We start from the raw sequence: 11510 nt of genomic DNA, 5'->3' as shown, positions 1-11510 counted from the left end.
GGAGTTTCCATTCCATTCTAATTTATGTAAATGCTTTGTGTCTATTTGATCAGATAATTGTGTATAAAAGGCTTGGACCAATGTATGATTATGTGGTGGAAGTTGTTTGCAAACAATAGGAAAGTATGAGTACTAACACTCCGCAATGCTAGCCAGCTTGCATGAGTTTAATACCTCTGCATGTCCTCTTGAGTCCATTTTGTAAATATGTCAAATAATCAGCAAGGCAGCAAAGTGCAAGATCAATAGAGTGCAATCGAAAGCTCAAAACTCCTAGCCAATTTACTTCATAATCGGCAAACATAAATGGTAGTTTTGTAATCGTGTAAAACTCAGGTAATCTCATGTTTATTCAGGAATAATCTAGTCCCAAGGGTCAATAAATATCTCAGATGTTTAATACACATAAATCACCGAGTGCCTCTTCACTTTGAGGTATCCTAAGTTTACAGTTTAAATCAAGGAATTATTGAGCAACAGGGTAACTGGATTTAACTTCACATGTTCTAAAGTTTTGGCAGGAAATCCTGGTCAAATAGTTTTCTTTAATGGCACTTGCAACCACTGATTGGACATTCACAGGCAGAAATATTTATTTTCTCTGCCAATTTCCCCCCTACGCTGGCATGGAAATTGGGTCACATAAAAATGACTCGTGTTATATTGAAAAGTAATGCTGTAAACTTTGCAAATTATATGACACAAATTACGATGTACAAGTTACCTTAAAACTGATAAACATATGTACATATTATCAAAGCAACTAAAGGAAGTTACTATGAAACAGGATATTAAGCGTAAACAGCACCTTGTGGGCAACAGGCAATACACAACCAGATCAAAGCCATTTGCAAAGGGTATATTCTAAAAAGTGAGAAATATACCATTAGTGAGAAAACACATTTTCAATATGTGACCAATGCACAATAAAACTGGAGTACTTGGTATAACCAGATGCTCATAACTCACAGAAACTGCTGGTTTGTGGCCACATAATTATAGATTTCACCTTCGCACCTTGCATAAATTTGTCAAAGTTGCCTCAATGTAGCAATGTTACTACAAGTTCTGTCTCTCGCTTGCGAGGCGAGTGCTCTCCTGTCTCTCGCTTGCGAGTGCGAGGTTAGAGCACTCACTTCGCACGCGAGAGACATGGGTTCAATTCCCGGCAGGGCGAAACCTGGGGTAAGTTTCCTTGCTGCACAGTCCTAATAATCCCTCAAGAAAAAAAAACAATAATAATTTGGTCACTCAACCCATGACTGTTTGTGAAGAACTGCTGTGCCCAATTGACTGCCGCGTTTCACCCACAAAATATACAGTCAATTCACTTTATTCTGTGAAGCACTTTGAGATGTCTAGAACCCTAAAAAGCTGTACATGAAATGCAAGGATTATTATTACAACAACAACAAGATTTCACGTCGGGAGGACGTCCCAAGGTGCTGGACAGTTGGATCAGGACCCGAGCAGGGGGGAAATGGTCAGGGTGAGGGAAGGGAGAGAGCGAGGAGGGGGTAGAGTCGAGAGGGGAGCTGAAGGCTCGGTCAAAGAGAAAGGTTTTGAGACCGGCCTTGAAGGAGGAAAGGGAGGAGGCGGCGAAGGCACTGGGGGATGGAGTTCCAGAGCCTCGGGGCTGGGAGGCTGAAGACCCGGCCACTGATGGTTAGGGCGGTTGGGGCGGGGGATGTGGAGCAGACCTGAGCCAGAGGAACGGAGGGTACGGGCAGGTAAGTAGGGGGATAGTAGGTCGGAGAGGTAGGAGGGAGCAAGGCCGTGAATGGCCTTATAGGTGAGGATGAGGATCTTGAATTCGATCCTCTGGGGGATGGGGAGCCAGTGGAGGCGAGCGAGGGTGGGAGTGGTGTGGTCACGAAGCCTGGTGCGGGACAGTACACGAGCTGCAGAGTTCTGAATGACCTGCAGCTTGTGGAGGAGGTGCCGGGAGGCCGGCGAGGAGAGAGTTCCCATAGTCCAGCCTTGAGGTGATAAAGGCGTGGACCAGAGTTTCAGCAGCGTGAGGGGTGAGGTAGTGCCGTGATGTTTCGGAGGTGATGGAAGGCGGTGCCAGTTGTGGCGCGGATATGGGGAAGAAAGGACAGCTCAGGGTCGAACAGAACGCTGAGGTTCCTGATGGCTTTGAGAGGTGGAGAGTGCAGCCTTGGATGCTGATGCTGTCAGTGCCTAAGGTGCGGAGGCGCTGACGTGAGCCAATCAGGAGGGCCTCAGTTTTGCGCACATTGAGCTGAAGAAAGTTGTCTCTCGTCCAGGACTCAATGTCGGACAGGCAGCTGTCAGGACATTGGTGGTCGTGGAGTTGAGGGTAGAGGAGGATAGGTAGAGTTGGGTGTCATCCGCATACATGTGGAAGTTAACCACGTTACAATGAGGTTGGGGCAGCAATAGGCAGCATATGACTTTATTTTAAAACTATTTTCATTTCTGCTTACAGCAGACTGGGAATGTTCCTCGGCCAATCCCCATTTTGTGCTGGTTTATCTGATAATAGATAGGACAGCAGTTGGGTGTTATAATTGGTCTCAGCATCCCTTGATAGACGGGAGGGGGCAGAAAGAAAAGGAGGTAAATCTATCAAGGTTCCCATTCCATTCCTGATCACTATCCAGTGATCCTTGCTGGAAGGTGCACAGTTGTACTAGTTGGGTTAGGGGAGCAAATTAATACAATATAATCATACAGGTCCTGCATTCAGTCTCTTTAATGGTTTTGGAATAAAAAAGTGTACGTCTAACATTTTGTATAAACAAGCATTTACATCATTATTTAAATAAAATATATTGTTACCGAATGGCCACTAAGTCAAAATTAAGGATGCAATATTGACCTTTTCATTACAAGGACACTTACATTTTTTTCTCTCGGTCAGCAGTTATTGAAATTTTACACTACAGTTCCTGTATCACTGCTTTTTACATTTACAAAACCAACACGGTAGATAGTCCTTAATTTCCTTGATAAGATCCCGCAGTTTTTGTCCCTGGTTTATTATGTGGCTTTTCATCCATATTTCTGAGCCTGAAGAATTCCTCACTCAGTTTCTCATCACTCCTTGAACTTCCATTCTTGCCGACACATAGGACAGTGTTGCTGCACTTGCTGGGAGTTCAGCCATTTCAGAATACAGTGCATATGAAAACAGTGAGAGCACTGACCCCACACCAATGGGCAGTCATCACCTGGCACTTTACCTAAAACACAAAACATCTCTGTAAAGGATTCTGTGTAATTGCAGTTTTCTTCAAAACGTTACATCCTTCACAAAGATAACAGGGCATTCATATTATCTGTCAACAAATGTCAGTGGAAAAGCAATTTCTGGATCAACGGAATTAAATTTTTTGCTGGGGGTGGGGGAGCTAAAAATATTTTCTCAGATTAAAATTTAGAGAATTAAAATTAAAGCACATTGAGACACTACCCCAAGTGAAGGGCGCTATATAAATGCAAGTTGTTGTTCTAAAATCAGGTCATATTAGTTTTACGTTTTACTCGCAAGGAATAGCTAAGCAAATGTGGTTTAATATTACTGATATGGAACCATATTAATATTAGTGGCCGGTCTCAAAATCTTTCTCTTTGACCGTGCCTTCAGCTCCCCTCTCGACTCTCTTCCCCCTCCTCGCTCCCTCCCTTCCCTCCCCTCACCATTTCCCCCCAATGCTCGGGTCATGACCCAACTGTGCAGGGCCTCGGGACGTCCTCCTGACGTGAAAGGCGCTCAATAAATGGAATCTTGTTGTTGTTGTTGTTGTAGTGGATTTTACAGAGAAAGTGGATTTGAGAGAAAACAGCCTGACAAGTTTTTTATTGGAGGTAAAGGCTCCACCCAGTGAGAAAACTGGGTTGTACAGACCACAAAGCCACAGATTCAATTTCCAGTTTTGCTGAGTTTGCCAATCTCAATTGGCGCTTCACATTTGGCCGGGGCACACCCAGGTTAGCGAGGGCATAACTCAAGATACTTTCAGAGGAGGAGACGATTGGAGAAAGATAGTGAAACCACGTTTTTAAATCGATTGCCGCTAAAAAAAAAATTTTTTTTTTAATCCTAACGCGAGCAAAGAATAATAATCCTCGCAATTTGACGTAGAGCCCTTCATGGCAGGAGGGCACATCAAAGCGGGTTCGCTGCATTGGTTGTATGGGGACTGTTATTGGACTGTTCAATGCAAGACATCATGCGGTCAATACTGGGGATCACATTGACCTGTGTATTTATCCATCCGTCGCTCCGGATAACAGACTCATCACCGAGCGACCACTCATCACCCTTTTCCCTGGATGGTGACCAGTCATTTAAACACATTCTAGGTGGGGTTTTTTTTTTAAATGAAAAAAACACACACACACTTGGCCCCCAGGTCTTTGTCCCCCATGAAGCTCGACGAGCGCGTCGGCAGTTTAGCTTCTTCTTTCCTTTTCCTCCTCCTCCTCCTCCTCCTCCTCCTCGCTGCGCGCAACCGCCATTCGGCTGCCGGGTTTGGCCCACGCACAAGACACGCGGTCAAGTCTGGTGAAGCGCTTTGAGACGACTCGGAAGGAGACGGGGTGAAGCGGCGTTGTCAAGCGCGAGGATTCATACCGTTATCGTTGCTATTATTATTATGATGATGATGATGATGATTAATATCATTATGTTGGGGGTGGGGGGGGTGGGGGGGGGGGGTAGGGGTCTGAGAAACGAGTCAAGTGCTTCGTTTGGGCCCACAAAAGTGTCACTTTTACAGCGTATCCTGCGAAAGCGCTTGGAGACGCCTCGAGGACGGGACGGGGCGCCGTACCGCACGCGAGGATCAGGGCTGTAATTATTCTGATGATTATTACTGTTGTCATAAATCCGGGGACCGGGGGACCGGGGGCCCCCGTTTGACACTCACAGTCCGGGCAGCAGCCGTTGAACGCCATCCGGCAGATGCCGCAGTTCTCGTCGTTCGCCACCCAGAACCAGGTGGCGATGGCGTTCCAGCGCTTCACCTTCACCCGCATTATCGCTGCGTCCCGGGCGGGCGGGAGGGAGGGCGGGAGGGAAGGGAGTGGGGGGGAGGGGGGGAGTGGGGGGGAACGCCGCCGCCGCCGAGCGGGAGAAGCCGTTAAAAAAAAAACGGGTTGAAACCGCCGGAGGTTCGAATTCGAATTTTTTTTTCAACCGGAAGCGGCCTCGATCCTCACTCCGCAGCCACTGATCGCGTCTTGAGTCTTCTTGTCGTCGTCGTTCGTCGTCCTCTCGCTCTTCCCTCTCTCTCTCTCTCCCTCTCTCTCTCTCTCTCTCTTTTCGTATACGGCGCTTCGGGAATTGATTGATTGATTGATTGGATTTTGATTGATATCGTTACGAGGATCGTTCGCGCGGCAGATTCGTGTTTTTTTTTAAAAGTTTTTAAGTGAATCGGAAAGAGTTCCTCGGGGGGCGACCGATCGATGAGGATGGGGTCCGTTCGATTGGTCGCGCCTCGGAGCCCCCCCCCCTTCTGCGCATGCGCGGTCCCTCTGCCGGGTACCACCAGCACTGATCTCTCCTCTACTTGTTACTGCAACAACAACAACAACAACAACCAGATCGCATTTGCACAGCGCCTTTCACGTCGGGAGGACGTCCCAAGGGGCTGGACGGTTGGGTCGGGGACCCGAGCGCTGGGGGAGACGGTCAGGGGGAGGGGGAGGGGAAGGGAGGGGGCGAGGAGGGGGGTAGAGAGTCGAGAGCGGAGCTGAAGGCTCGGTCGAAGAGAAAGGTCTTGAGACCGGCCTTGAAGGAGGAAAGGGAGGAAGCGGCGAAGGCACTGGGGTGGGGGGGGGATACTGCTATTACAAAACAGACTGATTAAACTCTCCCCACTCCCCCCCCCCCCCCCCCCCCCCAATTTTTTTTTGCAGTAATCGTCATATTAACAATAATCCTCGCGTTGATATAGCGCCTTGTTCGCATCTTCTTTGGAGACTTCTCAAAAGCGCTTCATCGCAGAATATACTGTAAAGGGAATTGACTGTAATATTTGTGGGCGGTTCGCTCCAAACGCCACCTCTCTCGCCTGCCTGCCTCTGATATGGACTCTCTGAATTTAGGGAAGCAGGGTGCATCCCTCCAGGGAGAGAGTGTACACTGCATTCCAGACGCAGAGAAATTTCCATGCGTAGGTGACATAAGTCTAGTTTGGATACTCTAAGCAGGTGGCAGCTTTCTGCATGTGTTAGACGCCTGCCTGACCAAAACAAGACTTATTACTTCGAAGTGGTTTAAGATGCTTCAAGGTGAGAAAGTTCTTGGAATTTCTTTCAGTGGAGAGTCTTAGCACTATCGCTTGATGTTCGTGCGAGCCGTTTCTCATCTCTGACCTCATATGACTGTTCATATCTCAAAATTCCCCTAAAACAATAAGTAACGCATTCTAGGCGCCACGACAGCGCATTTATAATGTGATTCATCATTTAGCTGTGGAACTGGTATGAGTATTATCCTCCATGAATCTAATTAAATAATACTCACAATTGATGTTCAGTATGTGTCCCAATTTATTATCAGTTACTGCACAACAATACTATGCGTTATTGTGGTTTTTAACTATTTACGGAGACATTATAGCAGATCATAAGTGAAGTAGCACTATAGTTTGTCGCATACGACAAACCATAGTACTGCACTGATGCCACATGTATGATGTGTTTGTTTCATGGAGTTACAGAGTGAGCACTGGTTTTATGTATACAGTGACAGGGTAAACTTACACTTGAATGTTATGTTTTTTATTTTCAGCAAATTGTGCTAACATTGTGGCTCACTAATAAATCAAGTTTTAACTATGTGCACAATTGGAATTTATATACTTCAACATACAGTTGAAAATAAGGTATTATTTAATATTGTTTTCAAAGTCCTTAAGTTAGTTTAAAACAACTACACATTGTCTTGATATGAACTTCAATATATTTTAGCTGACAACTTTTCTCCTCCACAATTCTCAGGAGTGGGAAGTCTTGAGGACAATTGTAGTATTCCAACTCTGCCTCAGCTATCAGCTAATGACACATTACGAGGGTTTGTAACATGGGAGACATCCACTGATTCAATGAAGGATTGTTTAAAAAATACATCACTTGGTAATTCTTTTAGCCATTGCTTCAAAACAGTATTATTTGTGGACGAATAGAGATCTGATGCAATTATGTTAAAATAAAACTTTCCTAATTCAAACTGAATTTGAAAAGAATGCCAGCTGTTTTGTGAATAAGGAGAGCCAGAATTGATTTTTCTAATTTTCTCTCTGATGTCTCCTTTCCTGAACACCAACTCATCCTTGCAAACAGTTGGAAACAGATACTGTCTGCCTCTTGTACCACCCAGAACTGGGCATTAGCCATCTATGAGGCTGGACAGTGAATGTCAGAGAGCTACTCAATCATGGGGAGCATTGTAGCCAAGCCCCAATATTCACTTTACAATATGAATCTTTGTCTAGTCCTTGGGAGAAGGATCTACAACTTTTCTCTCTCCTGAAACGTGGAGTATCTCCATCACTGCCCAGGTTAAGATCAGTTAGCTCAGCACGACTGTATCCAACCCTCAGACCTTCCTTACCTCTACAATCATCTTTGCGATTTAGTAGTATTCGGATATGTTTGTATGCGGCACACACTCATATATATATATATTCTGTGTTCCTGGTATCTTTTTATTTAACACATTTGAATTATATTTCACCATCTGCTGACTGGTATGTCCCCAACGTGGTTAAATCTAAGCCAGACCTTGAATCTTCAAACGGTATTTCATTGAGTCGGTGAAACCTAATTCTGTTCTCACCTGACATTCACACACAGGAACTTTCAAGCAGCAATCATTCAGTAATGATTAGAAATAGGAACCTAGGCCTATTTTCTTCCCTCCCATGATTTTGGAGGCAGTTGTGCCTTCCCCACCAAAACCAGTTAATTCATCGCAGATCGAGAATTGAATTTGGGACTTTCCAGGCCTTTATGATTCAATTCTGGACTGAGCAGTGGCTTTATCAAGTGTCATTGGGTTTTTGTCTTTTAAAACAAATGTGATCAAGCAGAGCTTGCCTAATTAAGGTTTTTCTTATTAATAACAGTAGCTCCCGCAACACTAGGGAAGTAACTTCTGTTTCCTAATATATTCAGCCTGTTGACATTTACTCATTCAAATACAGTAAAAAGTTGGTAACATAACTATGCAGATTTAAGGGTAAATGTTGCATCTCATCCATTTGAAACTCTCATGGAAAAAGAATGAAAATGACTTGATGAATCAGGGAGGAATTCTGATTAGAAATTTTCAGGGTTATCTAATACTTATCCGAAATGTTTAGCTTATTAGTTTGGGAAATTACTTTGTTTGGTCGATACAGTCTAGATTGACACTCCAATGAAGTGATGGGGGTGCGCTGCATTATTGGAGGTGCCTTCAGTTAAGCCAATACCATCTGCCTGTTGAGGTGGACGTTAAAGGTTCAACAGCACTATTCGAAAAAGAAGGGAGTTTCTTCTACTGTCCTGCCCAACAACCCTTTGATAAAATTGGTCATTCAGTTACTTCATAGCTCTCTGTGGGAAATTGCTGTGTGCAAATTTCCGCGTTTACCTACAAAAAAATCACACGCTCTACCGCAAAATCCATGAAGTGTCTCAACGACGCGATGAGACGCAACATCAAATGCGAGAATTATCATCGTTCTTGTACGATCATATCCAAGGATTATTATTACTGCAATAAAAAAACAGAAGTCGTCAGGGGGGGGCGGGGGTGGGGGGGAGAAACGCAGCAGGTCGGGCGGCATCTACGGAGAGTTAATATTTCCAGGCGGCTACAATAAGTAACACATTATTTAATTGTTTATGCGTGTTCCCAGCGACTTCTGTTTTTATCTCAGGTTTCCAGCACCTGCAGTATTTTTGCCTTTGGCTTATGATTACTGCATTAGGATGATGATGATGATGATGGATGATGATGATGATGATGACGATCCCAATGCAAGGGAGTGCTCGACCTGTTGAGCGCTTGACTGCAATGTCACGTCGCTCCTCCGGGCGGGAGGGGGCGCTGCCGCGGAAGCGCGGCCCGGCGTGTGACGTCGCGCGCGAGCGAGCGCTGCGTGCCTCCGCGGGATGTTGGTCACGCCCGCCCGCCCGCTCCTTCCTCAGTATGTTGTCGAGTGCTAAAGATGGCGGATTTCCTGCCGTCCCGCTCCCTGCTGTCCGCTTGTTTTCCGAACTGCGTCCTCTCGCAGCGAGAGGCCGAGCAGCTCCGCAAGAGCAAGCAGATCGACGAGGTCATCTCCCGGGATAAGACCTATGTCCGGCGGCTGGTGAAAATCCTGCTGCTCGGGGCCGGCGAGAGCGGCAAAAGCACTTTCCTGAAGCAGATGCGAATTATTCACGGGCAGGACTTCGACCAGAAGGCCAAGGAGGAGTTCAGGGGAACCATCTACAGTAACGTGCTGAAGGGAATCCGCGTCCTGGTGGACGCCAGGGAGAAGCTCCGCATCCCGTGGGGGGACCCGGGCAACCAGCAGAACGGCGAGCTGGTCATGAGTTTCGACACCAAGGCGTTGACCGGGGCTGGGGCAGGCCTCATGGAGACGCGGGTTTTCCTGAACTACTTGTCGGCCATTAGAGCGCTGTGGGCGGACAGCGGCATCCAGAATGCTTACGACCGACGCCGGGAGTTTCAGCTGGTGAGTTGGGAGTTTTTTTGTGAGGGAGTGAGGGGTGTGTGTGTGTGGGGGGGGGTGGGGTGGGGGGGACTGTTAACGAAAGTTTGATTTTTTTTTGAGGAGGGAGTGAGGGTGGGCGGGGGATTGGGGGGGAGCGGCTGCTTGTACGGCGAAGTTAAGTAAGTGGCTTCCTGAAGAGGGTGTGTGCTGAGCGAAGCTCTCGCGTGTGCGGTGTTTTGAGGGGTGGGGTGCTGGGGGGGGGTGGGGTGGGGTGCTGGGGGTGGGGAGGGGGGGTACAGGGAGAAAGGCCGTTTCACAGGCTTCAACCTGAACTTCGTTTTAAATCATAGATTAGCGAATTTCTTACTGTTGGAAATCTAGTGTCGCCCGAAAAAAAAATTTACAGTCGAATCACCTGACGGTGTGTTCGGTGAAGCGCTTCGAGGCGTCCCGACGAGACGTGATAAAACGCTGTATCGAATGCAAGGATTATTATTATTATTATTATTCCACACTTGTCGATTCCCATCTATTTTTTTTTTTGGGGGGGGGGGGGGAATGGTCAAACTATTTTTTTTGGGTGTCAGTTTATCAGTCCTGTGTCGGTGTGTTTAGCAGCAATTTAGAACCCTGATGTATGGGTTCAGCCACAATCTGCTCTTCAGAATTGGGAGAACGCAGGTAAGAATGCACAAAGTGCATCTGCATACGGTATTGGTACAGAATTGTAGTGAAGAGTGAGTGGGGTTCAATATTTCCTGCTTTCTTTTTTTTAAAAAAAGTCATCATTTTGTAAATTGTTTTGAGGACTACAGGATCACGTTATTGCCATTTTCCAGAGTTGGAATTGAAAGAGCATTTTCTAAGTTTCTTTATTTCTTTAGATTGCTATAAATTATCTAGAAATACTTGGAGATGACTGTGGTACTTTTCACAAATGATCGCCTTAGGCGGCTTTTACATTATAAAGAGCACAGGAGAGCTTTTATATTTGCAGAGCATCATTTAAGTGACTAGATAGTATGTTTGATCACAAATTATAACTCAGGCTTGACAAATTCTCTTTCAGTCCAGCATTGTTCCAGTGTTTTGGCTAAGACCAGGTATTTCTATATTGGTACCCAACCATTGAGTAATTTCTGTTTGTAAAATATATTTGATCTAAGGGAATGAGTCTATTGTGCGTGTAAGCAATTCATAAAAGCGTTAGGATTTTTAAATAAAACTGGGGTTTATCAGTTTACGCCCTAATTGTTTTGACCAATTTGAAAGCTGCTGTGACTTTTTTTTTAGAAGGAGCATATATCATAACAGCTAAAGAAATATCCTTTTGCCTTTACCCTAACTGAAATACAAATCAAATTTTCAAACTGAGGGATCTCCACTTGGCAGAGCATACATGTTTTACAGTTTGTGGGGTTCTGACGTGTGTGTGATTTTGATCTTGCATGTTATTACTGCAGAGGGATTTCTTTTGAGTAGGTGGATAATTAGAAAACACGTGTGGTGAGGGGAAGTTACATCTCCAAAATTGGTTGAAGCTTTTAAACATCTGTAGCTGTTCACAAGATATTGTTGGAATAACAATATTCTGGGCTATATTTCAAGACAATTGTTCCCATTCTATTGAACAGAATGCTTCAGAAAAATAACCAAAATTAACTTGTTTCTTGTACTTTTTTTGCTGTAATTTTGCATGGTTTTTCTCGATCTCTTGAATTAGCTGCTTTGTAAAATCAAATAATCCAGGAGTGTGATTTGATTTAGGCTGAGTGATTGGACGTGTAAGTGTGTGACTGAGATAAGTTTCCCACTTTTTCCTAA

At 45.3% G+C, this 11510-nt stretch overlaps 2 protein-coding genes across 2 annotated transcripts in view; one reads left to right on the top strand and one right to left on the bottom strand.

The window, feature by feature from the left end:
- Positions 1–2701: 2701 nt before the first annotated feature.
- Positions 2702–5026, bottom strand: anapc11 (APC11 anaphase promoting complex subunit 11 homolog (yeast)). Its single transcript, XM_042342463.1, has 2 exons — positions 4899–5026; positions 2702–3209 (listed from the first exon to the last, which is right to left on the bottom strand). The coding sequence occupies exons 1-2, from the start codon at positions 5005–5007 to the stop codon at positions 3064–3066; spliced, it is 255 nt and encodes an 84-aa protein (XP_042198397.1). The 5' UTR covers positions 5008–5026; the 3' UTR covers positions 2702–3063.
- Positions 5027–9177: 4151 nt separating this feature from the next.
- The window catches only part of gna13a (guanine nucleotide binding protein (G protein), alpha 13a), a 30875-nt gene continuing 28542 nt past the window's right edge, over positions 9178–11510 (top strand). Inside the window, exon 1 of the mRNA XM_007888598.2 lies at positions 9178–9707. Coding sequence (XP_007886789.1) covers positions 9195–9707 — 513 coding nt within the window. The 5' untranslated portion in view covers positions 9178–9194. The remainder of the gene's footprint in view (positions 9708–11510) is intronic.

The sequence above is a fragment of the Callorhinchus milii genome, unplaced genomic scaffold (genome assembly GCF_018977255.1).
Source record: "Callorhinchus milii isolate IMCB2004 unplaced genomic scaffold, IMCB_Cmil_1.0 Scaffold20, whole genome shotgun sequence".
NCBI lineage: Eukaryota > Metazoa > Chordata > Chondrichthyes > Chimaeriformes > Callorhinchidae > Callorhinchus > Callorhinchus milii.
Note: the sequence above shows the minus strand (reverse complement) of the source record. Positions and strands in the feature narration are given on the sequence as shown.

Excerpts from the sequence above, each read along its gene's own strand:
- anapc11 (XM_042342463.1), bottom strand. The coding sequence starts at position 5,007 with ATGCGGGTGAAGGTGAAGCGCTGGAACGCCATCGCCACCTGGTTCTGG. Across the intron at positions 3,210-4,898 it reads CAACGGCTGCTGCCCGGACT|GTAAAGTGCCAGGTGATGAC; the intron begins GTGAGTGTCAAA and ends TTTGTGTTTTAG.